Source organism: Trichoderma camerunense (genome assembly GCF_050948025.1).
Source record: "Trichoderma camerunense strain CBS 138272 chromosome Unknown V8C40scaffold_17, whole genome shotgun sequence".
In the NCBI taxonomy this organism is placed as follows: domain Eukaryota; kingdom Fungi; phylum Ascomycota; class Sordariomycetes; order Hypocreales; family Hypocreaceae; genus Trichoderma; species Trichoderma camerunense.
In genome coordinates this window covers 563,702-582,202 of record NW_028145353.1, presented here as the reverse complement: position 1 = coordinate 582,202, position 18,501 = coordinate 563,702, and the positions used below count along the sequence as shown (strand labels likewise).

The following is an 18,501-nucleotide window of genomic DNA, read 5'->3' as shown; positions in this document are numbered from 1 at the left end:
CGCTAGAAACTCCGGCCTCTTCTACCGTAGCAGAGTGTAACCACATCGAAGATTTGAGCACCAAGTCCGTAGAACCGGGTCCGCCAAGAGACGGCATCACCTCGGTATGAACTTGGACCGGCTGGGGGCAGACTTCTAGTGCTCAAGTAAGAGTGGTGAGACACGCAATTGAGCCGGGTATAAGCAATCTTCGCGGTGGTACTATCCGCACTGCTATCCCAATGGCGGATAGACGTGGCGTGGGACCCGCGCGGAGGATGCTTGGATGCAATGGCTAGTCAGGAGAGCCTTGTTTGTACCCCATGGCTGTCAAGTTGAAGATCCATTCAGAGAGGGAAGAATTCTTCGCCGGAGGTTGGAATAGAGGGTCCGGATCAGTATATAAGGAGACGTAGATCTCGACCTCTCTTGGGAAAACGAAACAGCAGCAGCAGCAACAACAATCAAGCCCTCATCCTCTTGATAGTACCAAACTGCAAAGCAAGATGCATCTGTCTTCAACCGTCCTCATGGCTGCCGCCGGAGCGGTGGCCCAGTCAACCGTTGACCTGTCCGGCCTTCCAGCATTCTTGAAGTCGAGCTCAAGCACCAACTGGCCAACACTCCTCAACATTAGCCAGCAGATCTGGAATGATCCCGAAGTTGGCTTGGATGAGACTCACGCACACGACCGGATTGTCAGCTACTTCTCTTCGGTTGCCGGCTGGACTGTCGACGGATCGGCTTATGCCGGCCTCCCTACTGCATTCAGGGCCGAGTTCGACAACCGACCTGCTGGCTTTGCCGGCGATCTTCCCACCGTCGGCTTCCTGGCCGAGTACGACGCTCTGGTCGGCATTGGCCATGCCTGTGGCCACAACCTTATTGCCCTCAATGGCATTTCAGCCGCCAAGTTTGCCAGTGAGGCGCTGGCACACTTCAACATTCCAGGCCGCATCATCGTCATTGGAACCCCTGACGAGGAGAACGCGGCTGGCAAGTTCAAGCTCAACAACTTGAACGCCTTTGCCGACTCTGACGTCTGGCTGATGGCTCACCCAACCACGACGAGCGCCATCCAGCCCATGAACGCCCGTCTCAACTACTTTGCTACCTTTGTCGGCAGCACACACTCCGAGGCCGTTGCAAACGCATATAGCGCCCTGAACATTGTGCAAAACCTGAGTGGCCTGCCCGGCACCAGTTCTAGCGCCGTTGGTATTGAGAACGTCGGCGTCTATGCGACCAACATTGTCCAGACCATTATCAAGCTTGGTGTCGCTGGCTCGGACCTTGATACCGTCACCAAGACTGTTTCTGGCATCCTTGACTCAACCTACCCCAATGTCACCTTCTCCGCTGCCAACGATGATGATGGTGTTGCCGTGACGTACATGGGACCCGGTGGCCATGCTTCAGAGGCAACCAAGGGACCGCTGGTGCTCTCAGTCAACACTTTCAATGCCCTCAAGAACACTGCTGGTGTTTCATTCTACCTCCCCAGCAACACAACTGCCACCGAGCTCGACATCACCATTGACATGCGCACTCGCTGGACCACTGACATCAACACCGTGGCCAACTTTGTCAGCGCTGCTCTCGGAACTCTTCCCAAGAGCGTCTCTCACGATGTCAAGTACCCTGCTCTGGAGGTGACGCCCTTCCTCGGCGACCAGTTTGTCGAAATCGTTGGAACAGCCGACTATGGACTGACCAACTTCCCCATCAGCACCTTTGCTCCCGCCTCTACCGATGCTTCTTGGGTGCAGGATCCCGTTCTCAACGCTGATCACAACCTGACGAGCGCCGCCAAGGCCGTGCTTCACGCCAACTATGGTATCTGCACAAACCCCTCTGGTGCTGGCTGCGCATTCAACCACGAGCCCCTCTTCAAGGCTTTGGCCAACACCGACTTTGCCTATGCTCAGACGGAGATTGTGGCCAGAGCCGAGGCTCAGCTTGCAGTGCAGCTGTTGGCCAATCCCGATCAGATGGCTGAGGCGACTAAGATTATCTCACAGTAATGGGACTGCTGATAGCGAGTTATGGGTCGATAATATGTATTACTCCGTCGGAATATGGGACTCCCCGAGTGGGAAGCTGGACGTGAAGAACCGAAATGATAATGTAATAAATGTAGACGATATAGATGCTTAGACTAATAAAGAATCACCATGCTTATGGTATAACTCAGAACTTCCGTGTCCCATACCATGTGACTGATGATTTTCTCGATTTTAGTTTGTAGTTTGTCAATGCCATATCAAGGATAGCAAGGCAAAGGAATCTGTTCCACTTTATAAGCGTAATAGCTCATCTCGACGCGTCTTTGTTGACGATGTTTTAGTTAGAGTTGCAACTGCTTCTGATTCATCGAAGCTATAGAACCCGCATCGCCTCCCCTTCTTCCGTCCGTTTCGCCAAAGACGTTTAGAGATCACTTTGAATCTGCCCTCAAAACTCGAGTACGTGAGTTGATTGCATGATACACGTATTTAGGAGTTTATGCATGGGAATGAGGGGGAGGATAGGGCTAGTCGGTGGCGTCCAACTCTCCTATTCAGGCGCCCTCTAGCGAGCGGTCAACATGGGTTAGTTCGCCAAATGGGATTTAAGAGAGATTGATCTCATTCACTGCAATTTAATTTTGACGGCGCCTTGGCTGTCGCATTGAATCGCGCCTCGATGATGCTGTGTAACCGCCCCGATTCGATTCGACCACCCGGACGCCTGTGTCACCTCATCGAATGGGTGTGGGAACCACGAGAACAACGATTTCCTCTCCGGACATGCTCAAGAACTTGCGGCCATGCAAGCTGGGAGTTCCGGTCTTTAGCGCGACGGGTCACAAAGGTTAGCAAAGAACCTGCCAGAGAACGACACGTTGCATTGGTGTGGGTGCTAAGCTCTTGCTGATCTGGTGAGCATTCATTTCGTCGCATGTTGGAGACAGAAAAGAGGAGAGAGAGTGAGCAAACACGAATCTTGGTGTTGCACTGAATATCTCGCAACTGAAGAGAGTCCTGATTGTCAACAACTCTTTCATACCTGTTTCGTGTCTGTGGTTCCCCATTTCGTAGTTCTAGTAAAGTTTAGCAATTGTCTCTCGGTGACCGGCTGCAAACTCAAGCGCCTCAGAGCACATGGCCGCTGTTCACGATCGGTGAGTAGCGGCCACTCCAGAGATTGAACTGGGATTCGTCATTCCCCTTGTTTTAACCTCTAGACAGGGAAGGGATCGGAGAAAGAGCAGAATCGATTCAGGAATAAAACCCGAAACCTGCAGAATAAACAAATGCACGGCAGCGGGACGGGAGGGCCAGCGTCCGACTAGCTTTTCTCACAGCTAGCTCAGCCGTCAATGCTACTGCGAAGTGAGCATACTCGTACATGAGCTCCGTAATCACCTCCCCCGTAATACGATTACTCCTTGCTAGACACAACTGCTCCGTCGCTGTGCGTTGAAAAGCTGCTAAAAGCCAACAACTGCTCGTCGGCCTCTTCCTCTTCCCCACCCTCTGTCATCGACCCCCGGCTCCACGCCGATCCCACCCTCAGCCGTTCTTCAATCATCTTCATCGCCGTCTTCATGCGGGCTGGCCCTCTTTTCACACTCCTCCCCTTATCCCCGTTGGTTTGATGTCGCACATACATGTACATACAGCAGCATGAGCAACACACTGTTGGCCGGCTCGATCGGATAAGTGACAGGCGCACCTGTTTGACAAGCGAAGCCAGACAAGTGCCTGAACTCTTTTTGCTTGGCGACGCAACCGAGGCCAAGCCAAGGCTGCATCAGTACTGCATCGGCGACCCTAGCTGCGGCTGTCTCGTATGTTTGGACACTGAGACGGGGGGAAACTCGAGGCTTTCTGGGGGGACGAGACCTGGGACTGCGCGACACGACGCACGCGCCTGCAAGTAAACTACATATGCTTACTCGACCATTTGCTCATCTGCATACGAAGCACATGTTTTGACGCTCTGCAGTCATACAACGAGGGGCATTATTGGCGGACTCCGGGCTGGGCGGTGTTCGCTCCTGCGGTAGTAGTATTTGTATGCGGCGCGTGCAAGGTTACGAATTACCATATATATTCGGGTTTAACCATCTAACGCCACTGGCCGCTCAGCTATTTCACTCTCACCTGGTCCTTGTTCAATCGCGCTTAAACGAGAGTCGAAGAAGAGACTAGGGAGACAAAACTGAGCATCAACGAGAAGGGGACTGCTAAGAGAAACTGAAAAAGAGAAAGAAGAGAGGGATAGCCGGAATAAGAACGCGTTACGCCTGTATCAACGAATCCATGGACAAGAGTCCCGGACAAAGCCCGCCAGGAGCGGCTGGTGGAAGCAGTCAACAGGAAGAGCACGCGGCGGAAGGCATCCTCCCAGCTGATCATTGGCGAGAGGTTAGTGCTCTCCGAGCATCTTCAGACAAGGAAACTTATGCAAACAGGTTTCTCAGCGAGAAGGCAACCGACCCGAAGACGACGACTACGACGACGACGGCGATTCTGCGCTTGGTTCTGATGCTGGCAGCTCAACTGCTTCGATAACCTCGAGCATTCTACAGTATCGAGAGATTCACGGGCGAAGGTTCCATGGCGAAACCGGGACAGCGCAGTACTGGTCAGTGGACGCGTCTACCCCCTATGAGGCATTGAATGGTAGCTTGGAAGACGGAAACTGACTTGGGCCATGTGGTATAGGCAATCCAACGACGAGGCGGCGAATGAATCGCTGGACATAAAGTGAGTGTGGCAATGCTAATAATATTCTTATCAAAACAAGATATAGCACTCATATGGACGCGATTCGGAACCAGAGCTGATCAGTGCGTACGATAGTCATCATGCTCTTACCATGGCAATGGGGGACAAGCTCCTCATGGCCCCATTGGTCAAGGAAAATATCAAAGTCAGTGCCTCCCTTCCTCAGTATTTCAATGTGCACCTTGGCTACGATTAAACTGACACAAGGTATTTTGCGATTAGAAAGCCCTTGATATAGGCACTGGCACAGGTTAGTTGCCCATTTGCAATGTTCTACTGGTGCCGTTCTTTACTCCCTGAAGCTGACGTTTTCTTCCAACAGGGATATGGGCTATGTGAGAATTAACACCTACAGCCGCCTCGCTGCATGAATTACATACTGACAACGGATCTCCGCAGTGATTTTGCGGATGAGTATCCCGATGCTCAGATCATTGGCACCGACATTTCCCCCATTCAGCCAACATGGGTACCTCCCAACCTCCAATTGTGAGTTTATACCACCAACAGATTTGTCATATCTGTTCATACAATATGACTCATTTGACACATAAAATAGTGAAATCGAAGACTGCACGCAAGATTGGACATTTCGCAGCCAAGACTTTGACTATGTGCATATGCGGTGGCTCCTTGGCAGCATTCAAGACTGGGATGCCCTGATGCAGCAAGCATATCGCGTACTGCGACCAGGGGGTTACATTGAGAGCCTGGAGACTTCAGCCATCATGACGAGCGATGATGGCACTGTCACAGAGGAGTGCCCCATGGGACAATGGGGCAAGTTCTTCATTTCAGGAGGCAAGAAGATTGGAAGATCCTTCACCGTTGTTGAGGACGAGACACAGAGAAAGTCGATTGAGGCAGCCGGCTTTGTCGACATTCAAGAATTCAATTTCAAGGTACGTCGACGCCTTGATAATCAAAATATGAATCATGTCACATCTAACAGCGTTGAACTTGCAGATGCCGATAGGAGGCTGGGCAAAAGACCCGAAGCTGAAAGAGCTCGGGCAAGTCGCACAGATGGTCCTCGAAAGAGACGTCGAGGGCTACATCGTCTTCATGGCAAACACGCTGGGGTGGACGCGAGAGGAAATTCTGGTGTACATCAGCATGCTGCGGCGGGATGTCAGATCGAAAAACTTTCACGCATATTATAATCAAAAAGTGGTGTGGGCACGGAAGCCATTGGATGGGGAAAAGCGATGACACCCTTTTTCATTTCAAGCCATTTCTTTTATGTTTTTACGTTAGCTTTTTTCTAATACCAGGCGTTTCTGATGTGATATGCAGGGCGCGTACGAATCCTTCTGATCAACATACGAACTCGCTTGTCTGCTTCTTGCATTCCTTTTGTTAATTGGGCGGAATACGAACGCCGCCGTTCATGTATGATGTTGACCACTCCGTCTGCTGCACGTCAAGAGTTTTGCCTTTATATCCACTGCTCTCTTTGCTGCAAGTACAATTAAGCGAGGCACCTACGTGTTGTCAAGTTTTTATGGACACCAATGCATCTCGAATAAACCCTAGGATCATTCGGAGGTTTCGCACATCCTTATTGGTAGAATATCATCTGTGACAGGGTTATCGGCGACGGTAGACTCAAAGGATGCTCAAATCCGGCTTCACTGGTTCCACAGCTGCTGCACCAACGGCCGTTCAACCGCTTTTGGTATGCTTGTTGCTTCTCGCTGCCGTGTGGCAGTGGTAGCGGTAATGTACAGTAGGCTAGTCTGCTGGCTCCTTTGACCTGTAGAACTTGCATGCAGATACGTGTACGTGGGGGGTTGTTGGAATGATACCTGAACAGGCCATCGAGATGAGAAATGAAGTGATATTACATCCGGATGAAACAGTGGCAATCGAGCAAATTCTGCAAGATCATAGGACTACAATATGCGAGGAACTGCTTTGATGAAGGTAAAAAGTCATTGCATGAATCGTCGGTTGTGGAGTGAGACTTGTGATGTGTTTTGCATCTGGCATTCAGCGCTTCGTTACCTAGCATCTTTGAGAATACGCAATTCATTCTCTCCAGGCCCATGTTCCTTCACATATCTAAAACAAGAAACCTTTTCTCATTTTACTACTTGTTTAAGCACATGTCAAAAGCATTGATGCTTCTTTGAGTGGGTCGAGACGCCATCGATGAAACGCTCAGACGCTAACAATCTTCAAGCCGAACCTTTCGGCATTTTGACACCCCAGAGCGAAACAGGCATGGAATAGCTATGACCTGCAGTTAAATCATCATCTCTCTTTATCTCTTTATATACAAAAGTCAAAGCTCTAGCCTCAGCCTCATCAACATGAAGAATCTCGACCTCGAGCCTCAAGTTGGCCTTGTCAGGATAAATTGCTCGGGAATAATAGCATAAATCCATGAGCCACAAACCAATAGGGCGGCAGCCCCCCCACTAAAACTTGTCAAATCAAACATCAAGATCGAAAGGCGCGCCTCATTCAAAGTTCTGGAATGCTCTGCGGAATATATCTTGGATACAACGCAAGGCTGTGTCGAGGCCTGGTGGAGAGAACGCGGCGATATATCTGCACAACTTCATACAGGACGACGCAAATTACGAGACAACTATCAACGATGGCCTCTGAAAAGCCAGCCGGGACTCACCTGGCCTTTCACCATGACGGAAAACTGCTCAACCTAAAGACTGAGTTGCTGTCAATACGACCATTCGCTGCGGTAGAAGAGCAAAACCGCGCCGTTTTCAAGGACGCTGGCGACGATGACTACGTTGTCGTGACTAAAGAGACCATCTTCCATCCGCAGGGCGGTGGACAGCCATCTGATGAAGGCACAATCTCAGCAACCACGTCGGAGGAGGGCCAGGCTCCCGTTTCTATCGACATCAGGGCAGCGCGTATGGACGTTGTAAACGATGGCCTGGTTCTGCATCTCGGCCGCTTCAAAAATCCCTCAACAGCGGGGAAACTTCAGCCAGGTGATGTCGTCGAGCAAGCGATTGACGCAGAGAAGCGCCTCCTCTACTCACGGCTACACACTGCGGGCCACGTTCTTGGATCAGCCGTGAGGCATCTACTCGAGAAGGAAATCGAGGGCTTCGACGAACTCAAAGCATCTCACTTCCCCGACAGCGCGGCCTGCGAGTTTCGTGGTCTGATCGAGGGCAAGTGGAAGCAGCCGATCCAGGACCGAGTCGACGAGTATCTTCGCCGCGCAATGCCGGTAGAGATTGACTTTTGGACGGAAGACGATTTCAAACGAGAGGGTCTAGAACGCTTGATTCCGGACCGAAGCCTGTTGCCTCCCGGCGAGACCAAGTTTCGCGTGGTGCGCATTGTAGGAGCTGAGGTTTATCCTTGCGGAGGCACACACGTTGACACGACAGACTTGTGCGGCGCAACGACGGTGAAGAAGATTGGGAGGAGCAAAGGCATCAGCCGCGTCAGCTACACGGTTGCTGCTGGATGGGCGATTTGGGAGACCGATAACGGCATGACTTGAAGCAATAAACGGCCACTGGTATAGATGATTGCATACGTGCATCTCGACGCATTAGATACATGGATAGGGGTGATTAGACTCTCTTGGCATGGGAAAATAGAACGGATAGGCCGCAGTCAGCCGCAGTCAGCCGCCATCGCGATAATCTCTACTGTTCCTGTGATGCAAAAACGTGGCGTTGAGGCAAAGTTGGCCGATCTAGCTGCAATCTCCGACCTCGCTCTAGAACAGAAAATAAGTTTCCGGTAACAACGATCGCCCCAGCAGCATCTACTAGTAGCATCTGCATTCACGGGTATCCAAATGATAAATCTCCTATCAGGGAAGGCTGCCAAATCCGGACCATCGCAAAACCCTGGACGCCACAGCCGCTGCTAGAGATCCTGAAGCCATCGCTATTTTCCAAACCACAAAAAGTTGACGATAGGTTGCCTTCTTGTTATGGCTAGCTGGCGGCTTGTGCCACCGAGAATCTCCTCAAGAGTTGGAGACTGACCCGCACTGTATGAGACAAACACGGAGCGTGCCACAAGCCTCTCCGGCCCATCCCCGCATTGGTGACATGGGATTTCGATGTTTCGTGGAGAGATGGAGAGAAGATGGGACATTACAAGGAACTTGGTGGTAGAAAGCGAGTTTGTTGTGAATTGAATTGCCAGCTTTGAGTTGTTGAAAAGTATCCATCACTGTTCGTTACTTAGTTCTTGCACGCAAAAGCACCTTTGCAGTATTTCTCACGATCAGCATCGATCATGGACAGCGATTTTCCCTTTACTTTGGCCGACTCCAGCCTCGGCCAGCTAGATTGTCTTGTTGATGGAGAAGCTGTTGTTGCCAAGTCAGGCAAGCGTTTTGCAGTCGTCGATCCCGGTTCTGGAAAAACTTGGGCGTCATGTCCAGACTGTCGCGAAGAAGACGTTGATGCTGCAGTCCAATCATCACACCGGGCATTCCAGAGCTACTCCAAATGGACGCCTAGACAGAGAGCACAGACATTGCTGAAATGGCACCAGGAGATTATCGCTGCGCGAGATGATCTAGCAAAGATTCTGGTTCACGAGACGGGGAAGCCTCTTACGGAAGCCTACGGCGAGATTGACTACGCCACCACCTTTACTTGGTGGTTTGTAGGCGAGGCAGAACGAGTTCAAGGATCCTCCATCGTCTCGGCAATTCCAGGTCGGAGAGCGGTCACAATCAAGCAGCCCGTTGGCGTTGCTGCTGCTCTTGTGCCCTGGAATTTCCCTATAGCCTTGACTCTCCGAAAGGCGAGTGCAGCTTTGGCTGCTGGTTGCACCATGATTGTCAAGCCTTCTCCTGAGACGCCCATCACGGCCCTGTCTGTGGCTCGACTTGCATTGAAGGCTGGATTTCCTCCAGGCGCGCTCAATGTGCTTACCACAAGCCTTGAGGGAACACCAGGGCTAGCTGAGGCACTCTGCCTGCATCCACTGGTTAAAAAGGTGACTTTTACCGGTAGTACTAGAGTTGGAAAGATCATTTCGGGTCTATGTGCAAGAAATCTGAAGAAATCTACCATGGAGCTTGGTGGCAATTGTCCTTTCATCATCTTTGACGATGCCAATCTTGACCAGGCGCTTGGACAACTCATGGGACTTAAATGGCGACATGCAGGCCAGGCTTGCGTTTCTTCAAACAGAGTCTATGTTCAACGAGGTGTGTATGATAAATTCGTCGACCTCGTTGTCAATGCTACGTCTCAGTTGAAGATGGGCCATGGCATGGCTGAGGGCACCACTCTCGGCCCAGTTACCACTCCAAGGAGTCTTGATAGAGCTGAAGACATGGCCAAAGATGCTCTGGCCAAGGGAGCAAAGCTGGTATTTGGTACTGGAAAGAGAGATGCATCAGGTAGCGGAGGCTACTTCATGGCGCCCACAGTCTTGACAAATGTTACAGACGACATGCTCATGAGCCAAGATGAGATTTTTGCGCCTCTCCTCGGATTTTCAGTTTTCGATACTGAAGAAGAGGTTATTCAAAGGGCAAACAACACAGCCATGGGCCTGACTAGCTATGCTTTCACAAAGAATGTGGACAGACTGTGGAGGCTCTTTGAACTGCTAGAGGCAGGCATGGTTGGCTTGGTAAGTGATTATATGACCGATGTTGGAGAATGATTGCTAATGTGAAATTGTGTAGAACACTGGAAACAACTCTTCCGCAGAGGCACCCTTTGGAGGCATCAAGGAAAGTGGCTCAGGCAAGGAGAGTGGAAAGGATGTGGCGATTGAAGAGTTTATGATTACGAAGAGTGGCACATTTACTATTGAAGGCTTGTAGATAGCGTTATGAATATGAATGTGATTCCACAAATTGTTCCCCAGCAGGTTGCTATGCTTTTCGAGACTGGATTCTTTGAATGGCTTTGCAGTAATTTAATAAATCTCAAGCTTTCATACCATTCTATGCTTGAAGAAGGCATTGATGACAACTTCATCGTCAAACTTGAGAGATGAAATGTTGCCTTAAAACATCTTCACTTGTGACAAAACACCAGCCCTTATTAATTCATCATTTCATTTGTATTTCTAGACTGGGTCATGAATGATCAAATACTTTACAATTAGATGCCTTCATCATACGCATCGTCCACCATCCACCTCAAGGTTCACTCCCGTAATAAATGCAGCTTCGTCGCTGGCAAGATAGCAGCAGGCATTGGCAATGTCCGCTGGTGTTGACGGTCGGCCAAGAGGAACCGTCGCTACAAAGGTAGATATGTCTGTTGATCCCAGGAAGAGATTGGTCCTATCATGATATAGTCAGTAAAGAGTGTAAATATGGTGGCCTTCATGTGCACTCACATTCCTGTGACACCAACTACCGGAGAAACGGCGTTGAATCGAATCTGTTTGGGGCCATATTCAGAGGCCAGAGCCTTGGTAACAGTAATGGCAGCTCCTTTGGAAGCGCTGTACCATGCCAAACCACCACGAGGTCGAATTCCAGCTGTTGATGCAATCTGGATAAAGTTGCCAGGGCGATTCTCCTTGAGCAAGTACGGTACAACGACTTGTGTCGACATGTAAATGGACTTGACATTGACATTCATACACATGTCGAATTCCTTTTCCGTTACGTTCTCTGTCGCCTTGTTTGAGTAAGATGCACCGGCATTGTTCACAACAATATCCAGCTGTCCATATTCTTTGATGGCCAGCGCCAATGCAGCTTCCCAGTCGGCTTTTTGGGTGACATCGGTGCGAATAAAGGCACCGCCGAGCTCAGAGGCAACTTGCTTTCCGGCGTCTTCTGAGAGATCTGCGACGATAACTTTGGCACCTTCTTGGGCAAATTTCGTGGCAATGCCTCTGCCAAAGCCGGAAGCGGCACCAGTGACGATGGCAACCTTGCCCGCAAGACGTGGTGATGACATTTTGGTCTCTATGTTTGCTTGGAGGGATTGTAATGATGGAGGCGCTTAAACGTTTACAAAATGAATGAAATAAAGACAGAGATCTCTAACGAGAGAAAGTGAGAGCTGTAGATGCAAGACTTTTTGTCTGATATCACATCATGTGCGACAATGAACCCCTCTCGTTACCGTGACCTACAAGTGGTTCATCTTCAACATGTCAATCCGTATACAGTGCGGCGTCCCTTGAGCCAATTTAGATCCGCCTAGCTAGGGCCATTTCTCTTTGCCTTTTAACCAAGGGGAACTCGTGGTTAAAACCGGCCGTTGTGGGGAAGCTTGTTGAAGGGGCGTCTGCTTTTGCCTCTCCGCGGATGCGGGGTTGTCCGGGGGGTTATTAGTTCTGATTTTCTGCGGGACGATGATGGATTGAGTAAGAATTATCTTGGAGCTGGTTCCTGTGATCACTGGAACTTACCACTTGATTGGCATGGGTATTGGAGCCGTGATGGAGGATTTCGTTTGAAGAGCCGATCTCGGATCAGGAGGAAAGCTGACATCAGGACCGGCGAGGAACTGGAAACCATAGGCCTAGAATGTGATGTAAGACGGCCAGTCGATACTAAGTCAGACTTCTGTTATTGCACAGGAAAGAGAAAAGCAGACAAAAGTCACGGTCCGGGAAGCGTCATTGTCACTCATTACTTCACTGCAATACTCCCACCCTAACAAAGTCAACAACTACCCGGTACAATGGCTCAGACATTTCGCATTCTCGTTCTCCCTGGCGACCATGTCGGCCCCGAAATCATGGCCGAAGCCCTCAAAGTCCTCGACGTCGTAGAAGAGTGCCGACCCAATCTCAAGTTTGAGCGCACTTTCGATCTCGTTGGCGGCAGCAGCATCGACAAGCACGGAGTTCCCGTGACAGAAGAAGTCCTCGACAAGGCCAGCAAAAGTGATGCCGTACTATTTGGCAGCGTGGGCGGGCCAGAGTGGGCAAACTCTTCTCCTAACCCAGAGGCTGGCATTTTGGGGCTTCGGCAACGGCTGGATGCATTCGCAAACTTGAGGCCGTGTGAGATTCTGGTTCCCTCTCTGCTGGAAGCCTCGCCTCTCAAGCCGGACATTGTCAAGGGCACCAAATTCATCGTCGTCCGAGAAAACTGCGGTGGCGCATACTTTGGCGACAAAGTCGAAAAGCCCGAAGTCGCATCAGATCTATGGGTTTACGAGCCCCGAGAAGTTGAGCGCTGTGCCCGTGTATCGGCCGCCGTGGCTCGGATCCTGGGGAAGAATGGCGATGGCAAAGGCGACGATGGTCCGGCCATTGTGTGGAGTGCCGACAAGGCAAATGTCCTTGCCAGCGGGAGACTCTGGCGCAGAGTAACTCAAGATATCTTTGACAGAGAGTTTCCAGACATTGACCTGCGCCATCAACTTGCAGATAGCATGGCTATGCTAATGGTCAAGAACCCGCGCGGCTTCAACGGCGTGATTCACACGGACAACACCTTTGGCGATATTCTGTCTGACATTTCGGGTGGCATCGTGGGCAGTCTTGGGACGCTGCCGAGTGCGAGCATTTCCGGAATCCCAGGACAGGGAAAATGTAACGGCATTTATGAACCTGTGCATGGAAGTGCGCCAGATATCGCTGGCAAGGGCATCGTAAACCCCGTTGCGCAAATCCTTAGTCTGGCGATGCTTCTGAGATACTCGTGCGTGCTTGTGGACGAGGCGGCGGCCATCGAAAAGGCCGTTCAGACAGTATTCGATTCAAAAGAGGCGGGTGGACTCGGCATTCGGACAAAGGATATGGGAGGTGAGGCCGGGACAAAGGAGGCTGGTGATGCTATTGCTGGCGAGGTTCGGCGTCTCTTGCAAGTGAGCTGAGTAGACAACATGAAGCTGGTGCTTTGGGTTCTTGGAAAATGAGATGACAATAGGGGTACATGATTAAACAAAGAATTGAAGTAATGAATCTGTGTTCAGTGCAACTGCATGACTGAATATTAACATTTGAACTTTGAGCAGACGCCAGCTGCCGCAGCAACTGTAATTGTACGCCACCATTCACTTCCACCACCTGTCAAACGCGCTGCCCACAACTGTGGTGTTTGATTGGCTTTTCCATCTGATCTTTTTGTTTATCGATTTTTTTCTTCACTAGAATCATGCTGCTGTCTCTCCGGTTTCGTGTTTCCCTTTCTCTTCCTCTCTATCTCACGTTGTTGCATTCCGTCACGCCTCAACCACCAGCATCTCTCGGTAGAAATACCTACAAACTAGGTATGTATCCAAGCTCGTCCATCTCTGTTTTCTCTCTTTCTTGTCTGTCTCACAATATTAAAGAGTTCACAGGTCGCCCGCCGACATCCATCGATCAACAATGCCTTCGCAGAGAAAGAAATCGATGATCATGCTGTCGTACAAAGACCTTTTACGACCACGCATCACGGGTGAACCCCGGCAGCAAGTCAAGAAAGGAGACCCTGAGTGGGAAGACGGCATCAGGTGTATAAAGGCATATCATTCCCAAGCCACTATGTTATCTCAGGCCAACCGGCAAGAGATGAAAGATATTATACGGAGCCGCCGCTACGTTATCACTCCCTCGACCAAAGATACGCCATCAAGGCACACACTCATGAAATCCCATAAAAAGAGCATCAAGCGAGGGAAGGCTCCGTCGTGGCCCATTTTCATTATTCTGAAGACTCTGTACGGCCCTGCCTTGCCCAGGGAGTATACAGAATATATTCGCAAGGCCTTTGGCACAACGGAAGTCAAGGACCATACACATGAGTATTTTGCATTTGACGGTGCCGAGCCTGCCGAGCCTGCCACTACTGAAGAGGATCACCAGACGTCTCCTTGGAAAGATGAGATCTTGGATGACAAACCCAAAATCTCCAAAGAGACAAAGAAACGTGACGCATCAGCCCTGGACATTGAAGATGGCAGTTCTTCTGCCAATAAGCGTGCAAAGGTGGCAGGCGCTAAAAGCGTCTCTTTGACTGTACAAATGACCAACGCTGTCTCCGAACAACAGGCTGCTGAAGAAGGGGGCTGTGAGTGCACGGTTGGCAAACTCTGGGAGATGATTGACAAGAGGTTTGAAGCGATGCGAGAGGACCTCGAAAGAAAGGAGAAAGAGAAGTCTGAAGTTCAAACTAAGGAGCTTCAAGTGGTGATGCGAGAGGTAGTAAGGCTTCATGGAGAAGCTTTGATGAGACTTGCGGAGATAACTTGGCAAAGGCCTGCTGCTCCTCAGAACGCCGACGTTTGACACCAGTCGAGCACCAAGTGTCTCGTGTGTATTTGACTACGTGGATATTGAGAGTCGTTGGACTCTTCTCGCTTCTTTCTTTTCAGTTTCTTTGCAGGATTCGTATATCGACGGGCTGCAACCCTGGTGGTAGTTTCACATGGTTTGACCATGGATCCAGGTAGTTTACCGTACTCAGCTGTGCTACAGTTACATCCGTACATTTCCCTAAATGACCAAAAGTGTTACACGAGCTGAATTAAATCTTATTGATCTGTTTATATGTAGTCATTTTCGTCAATTTCACCCACCGAGCTGGTCCACTATGAGTCGACGCTCTTGATGAAGTATTGATGTGGTGGTTGATGGTGCAAGGAGCAACGACATTGCTGATAAGCTCGGTGTATATACATGTACCTACTTGACTGGGAATATGGTCTATACTGCGTATACGTAAGATGAGATGCACAGACTAATAGATCGCATTATCAAAGCGTGGATAATGTTGGATAGCCTTGAACGGGTGAGATGAGTTATTTATTAATGGAAAATACCGTAAACTGAAGCATAGTGTTATCGGTCAATGAGTGTAAACGCATTGAAGGGTTTGTGGCGGCGGAGAGAATATACGCTCTTTAATACAACAACATCTGCACAATTGATGAATTATGAGCGGAATTACTTTGTTAAACAATTCTTGCTATATCTTTCGCTGCTTTAATTTATTTATACTATATGTTACATGACAGAAGCATCTCTGAATAGTTAAGGAGGCAATCTTAATTCTTACGCAGCCAAAGCTTCTAATACCCGCCCGGTCATGGCCAGAACCTTTTCCTCCTCCAACCTCCGCGCCACAAGCTGTAAGCTGATCGGCAGCCCATGCATCAGATCGGCGTCATCTACACATTGCACCAGTTAGCATCGTATTAACAACAGAGCGTTCGGGATAAAGAGATGATACGCACATGTCTCGTGAATGTCTTTGCATTCGCTGCTGAGTGGAGTGTAATCTTCCCGGGGAACGTCGATGCTTCGATCTACATTCAACCCAGTAGGGAATGACACGGCAGAGTAGTCAAGCACATTGTAGACACCAGTGTATGCAACTATTGTTGTTCATCTCATCATTAGCAGGTAGTTCATAAGATACACAAGAGGTAGGGCAAATGATCACATACCGTGCTTAAATGTTCCGCTCTTGACTGTGTTGAATGGTACCGTGGGCAGCAAAAGAGCGTCAAGGCCAGCCTTGTTCCATCTATCTAAGTAGCGGTTCTGGAAATCGGTTCTCTCCAAGTGAAGCTTCCACATCTCCGCCGTGCCGAGTTCCCTCGCAACACCATAGGAAGCCATCTCGATCCTCAAGGGTTCATCAGTTGGCTCAAGCTGTGACTTGATAGTCCTGCCGCCATCAGCTACAAACATGCGCTGCAGCAACAAAGATCCCTCTTCTTGGTCAGCATGATCCCATTCCACAATCTCATGGCCGGCGGCCTTGAGCCTGGCGACTGTGTGCTTGAGCGCGCGAGCTACAGGAGCTGTGGGCTGGACCATGCCGTCGTGCCACATGACACCAATCCGGAGCTTTGAAGGAAGCTCTGGCTCTCTCCAAGGAATCGGCAGGCATTTGGGGTCTCTAAGCCAAGGTTGGGCGTCAATCACGGCCTTGCTATAGAGCTTGACGCCATTCAGAGTCGGGGCTAACGGGCCATTGACAGATGCAACGGCTTCTTGGCCAGCCATGCCGGATCTGCAGTTTCGTACAGGGAAACGGCCGCCCGAGGGGCGAAGTGTGAAGATGCCTGTACAGGCAGCTGGGATTCTAAGCGAACCGCCTATTGTTGTATGTTAGCCATGCATTCTTTCGTCCTTATTGTGGCACTCTGGAAAATGATGCGCCTACCGATATCTGATCCAACACCAACGGGGCTGCCCTTCATGACAATGAGCGCAGACTCTCCGCCAGAGCTACCACCACTAGTCGTCTGTCTGTTTCTCGGGTTTAAAGTGCGTCCAAAGACATTGTTTACCGTCTCAGCAATCATCATGGCTGTAGGCACATTTGTCTTGACATAGAAAACGGCGCCAGCTTCTGCTAGTACATCTACCAGCGCTGCGTCCGCCTTGGCTGGATCGCCGACGTGCACCGCCATGCCCAGTGTAGAATCAACGCCCTGGACGTTGATGTTGTCCTTGAGCGAGATAGGAAGGCCGTGTAGGGGCCCCATTGGTTTGCCTGTTTCAGCAAAATATTGGTCTCGAGCGCGAGCCATGGCGATGGCGCGATCGAAGAAAGTTTCGGACAAGCAGTTTGTCTTGACTGGGTTAGTAGAGAACAACTAGAAAGAGTATAGGACAGAGAGAAAAGAGAAACAAGAGAGACAAGAAGAAGAAACTCACAAGCTGGTGCGCCGCGGCTGCTCGCTTGCAAAATGCTAGAGTGACATCCTCCGACTTCAAAACGCCCGTCGCTAACTTGGAGAGGAGCTCTTCAATAGTCGAGTTGGTGATGGCCAACTCTTCCTCTGTGAACCACCCAGACGTCTCAGGCCAGCCTGTCACATCGTCTTGTGTCTCCGGAGGCATCAGGTTCTCTGGGATGCGCCATTCCTTGGGTATAGAGGCTTGCAGCTCGCTGCGCTTCTTTGCGCCGAGCTCCTCCCACGAGCGCTTTGCGCCACTGGCAGCATTTACACCGTTGGCAGCAGCACTGCTGGCGCCGTTGGTGAGGTTGGAATCTCCAGAGACCGTCATGTCGACTTTGCTACCTTCTTTAATGCCAAGAAGGTTGTTTAGAACAAGATACAAAGAGGAGGCGTCTTGACAAAAGAGAATATGTCCAGTCACTTGGAGTGGCTTGCTAGACGGCAAGGATAAGGTTAGAGTCGGGGCTTATTGCTTTGACCCGTCGCCCTGGGTCTAATGTATCCTTTTTCTCTCGTCTCTCTCCTCCCCCAAACCGTTCAAAGATGCCAAGAAACAAGCCAATAAATCCGCCAGACCCGATGCCGGATGTCCTGTCCGTGATACGATAAACCCGCATGATTCCATTTCGTCAGGCTCTACTTACGATGGGATGGCTTGAGGCTGGCCCAGTGCGGGGTCTCTCGCATTCCCGGGGTCAGAGGATCCCGTGGATTTGATACCCATGGGTCCGGTTGCCGATACGAATGCATGCTCTTTCGAAACGAGCAAGAGGAAACTAATTCATCTCCAAAAGGTGGACCAGTGTGCTGGGGGGGTTCCGATGCCTTGATTGTGCCGTTTGCTAGAGCAATGAAGCGCCTTCTACAGTACTCCACCAACTTATCGCGCCGCATAATAGTGAGGAGATGCGTCGATAGATTGATTGCCTGTTTCGGTATGGACGAGTCCAATGTGCGGCACCACGTTAAGGTTCATATCTTTGGATGTGGAGTTGGTGAAGGGGAGGGGCGTGCTCTCAACTAGCCGCTGGTGGCTTGATGCCATGCACCCCAGCTTTTAGTTGAAGATATAAGAGATGTGTCGACAAATGGTTTGTCGGGTTGATATTGCTGATAGGCACAAGTGCGAGGCATTGCTAATCTCTTGCTCATCTTGTGGATGGATGGTTCAATAGTTG

At 50.3% G+C, this 18,501-nt stretch overlaps 8 protein-coding genes across 8 annotated transcripts; 6 read left to right on the top strand and 2 right to left on the bottom strand.

Annotated features, from left to right (window-relative positions):
- Positions 1 to 69: 69 nt before the first annotated feature.
- V8C40DRAFT_281756 (uncharacterized protein) lies at positions 70 to 2,400 on the top strand. The gene has a single exon (XM_083221671.1). It carries the CDS (start codon positions 486 to 488, stop codon positions 2,001 to 2,003), a length of 1,518 nt encoding a protein of 505 aa, XP_083069886.1. The 5' UTR covers positions 70 to 485; the 3' UTR covers positions 2,004 to 2,400.
- Positions 2,401 to 4,095: 1,695 nt separating this feature from the next.
- On the top strand, positions 4,096 to 6,184 carry V8C40DRAFT_76065 (S-adenosyl-L-methionine-dependent methyltransferase). Its single transcript, XM_083223400.1, has 9 exons — positions 4,096 to 4,391; positions 4,448 to 4,611; positions 4,692 to 4,733; positions 4,830 to 4,899; positions 4,977 to 5,004; positions 5,077 to 5,089; positions 5,154 to 5,243; positions 5,314 to 5,656; positions 5,721 to 6,184. Exons 1-9 carry the CDS (start codon positions 4,287 to 4,289, stop codon positions 5,964 to 5,966), a joined length of 1,101 nt encoding a protein of 366 aa, XP_083069885.1. The 5' UTR covers positions 4,096 to 4,286; the 3' UTR covers positions 5,967 to 6,184.
- A 1,175-nt stretch (positions 6,185 to 7,359) lies between these two features.
- V8C40DRAFT_269062 (alanine--tRNA ligase) lies at positions 7,360 to 8,244 on the top strand (the record flags this gene model as incomplete). Its single annotated transcript, XM_083220036.1, has 1 exon — positions 7,360 to 8,244. One exon carries the CDS (start codon positions 7,360 to 7,362, stop codon positions 8,242 to 8,244), a length of 885 nt encoding a protein of 294 aa, XP_083069884.1.
- A 528-nt stretch (positions 8,245 to 8,772) lies between these two features.
- V8C40DRAFT_253328 (Aldehyde/histidinol dehydrogenase) lies at positions 8,773 to 10,659 on the top strand. Its single transcript, XM_083217591.1, has 2 exons — positions 8,773 to 10,352; positions 10,408 to 10,659. The coding sequence occupies exons 1-2, from the start codon at positions 8,997 to 8,999 to the stop codon at positions 10,546 to 10,548; spliced, it is 1,497 nt and encodes a 498-aa protein (XP_083069883.1). The 5' UTR covers positions 8,773 to 8,996; the 3' UTR covers positions 10,549 to 10,659.
- Positions 10,660 to 10,727: 68 nt separating this feature from the next.
- V8C40DRAFT_253327 (3-oxoacyl-reductase) lies at positions 10,728 to 11,794 on the bottom strand. Its single transcript, XM_083217590.1, has 2 exons — positions 11,073 to 11,794; positions 10,728 to 11,016 (listed from the first exon to the last, which is right to left on the bottom strand). The coding sequence occupies exons 1-2, from the start codon at positions 11,642 to 11,644 to the stop codon at positions 10,845 to 10,847; spliced, it is 744 nt and encodes a 247-aa protein (XP_083069882.1). The 5' UTR covers positions 11,645 to 11,794; the 3' UTR covers positions 10,728 to 10,844.
- A 337-nt stretch (positions 11,795 to 12,131) lies between these two features.
- V8C40DRAFT_276890 (3-isopropylmalate dehydrogenase) lies at positions 12,132 to 13,519 on the top strand (the record flags this gene model as incomplete). The annotated part of the gene is made up of 2 exons (XM_083220902.1): positions 12,132 to 12,143; positions 12,386 to 13,519. 2 exons carry the CDS (start codon positions 12,132 to 12,134, stop codon positions 13,517 to 13,519), a joined length of 1,146 nt encoding a protein of 381 aa, XP_083069881.1.
- Positions 13,520 to 14,015: 496 nt separating this feature from the next.
- On the top strand, positions 14,016 to 14,915 carry V8C40DRAFT_269058 (uncharacterized protein; the record flags this gene model as incomplete). The annotated part of the gene is made up of 1 exon (XM_083220035.1): positions 14,016 to 14,915. One exon carries the CDS (start codon positions 14,016 to 14,018, stop codon positions 14,913 to 14,915), a length of 900 nt encoding a protein of 299 aa, XP_083069880.1.
- A 673-nt stretch (positions 14,916 to 15,588) lies between these two features.
- On the bottom strand, positions 15,589 to 18,155 carry V8C40DRAFT_253325 (amidase signature domain-containing protein). Its single transcript, XM_083217589.1, has 5 exons — positions 17,298 to 18,155; positions 16,801 to 17,212; positions 16,076 to 16,732; positions 15,863 to 16,003; positions 15,589 to 15,796 (listed from the first exon to the last, which is right to left on the bottom strand). Exons 1-5 carry the CDS (start codon positions 17,649 to 17,651, stop codon positions 15,681 to 15,683), a joined length of 1,680 nt encoding a protein of 559 aa, XP_083069879.1. The 5' UTR covers positions 17,652 to 18,155; the 3' UTR covers positions 15,589 to 15,680.
- Positions 18,156 to 18,501: the final 346 nt, after the last annotated feature.

Coding starts and splice junctions, on each gene's coding strand:
- V8C40DRAFT_281756 (XM_083221671.1), top strand. CDS start 486: ATGCATCTGTCTTCAACCGTCCTCATGGCTGCCGCCGGAGCGGTGGCC.
- V8C40DRAFT_76065 (XM_083223400.1), top strand. CDS start 4,287: ATGGACAAGAGTCCCGGACAAAGCCCGCCAGGAGCGGCTGGTGGAAGC. Junction 4,612..4,691: donor ACCGGGACAGCGCAGTACTG/GTCAGTGGACGC, acceptor CATGTGGTATAG/GCAATCCAACGACGAGGCGG. Junction 4,900..4,976: donor TGGTCAAGGAAAATATCAAA/GTCAGTGCCTCC, acceptor TTTTGCGATTAG/AAAGCCCTTGATATAGGCAC.
- V8C40DRAFT_253328 (XM_083217591.1), top strand. CDS start 8,997: ATGGACAGCGATTTTCCCTTTACTTTGGCCGACTCCAGCCTCGGCCAG. Junction 10,353..10,407: donor AGGCAGGCATGGTTGGCTTG/GTAAGTGATTAT, acceptor GAAATTGTGTAG/AACACTGGAAACAACTCTTC.
- V8C40DRAFT_253327 (XM_083217590.1), bottom strand. CDS start 11,644: ATGTCATCACCACGTCTTGCGGGCAAGGTTGCCATCGTCACTGGTGCC. Junction 11,017..11,072: donor GTAGTTGGTGTCACAGGAAT/GTGAGTGCACAT, acceptor ATATCATGATAG/GACCAATCTCTTCCTGGGAT.
- V8C40DRAFT_253325 (XM_083217589.1), bottom strand. CDS start 17,651: ATGACGGTCTCTGGAGATTCCAACCTCACCAACGGCGCCAGCAGTGCT. Junction 16,004..16,075: donor GAGCGGAACATTTAAGCACG/GTATGTGATCAT, acceptor GAACAACAATAG/TTGCATACACTGGTGTCTAC. Junction 15,797..15,862: donor CAAAGACATTCACGAGACAT/GTGCGTATCATC, acceptor TGCAATGTGTAG/ATGACGCCGATCTGATGCAT.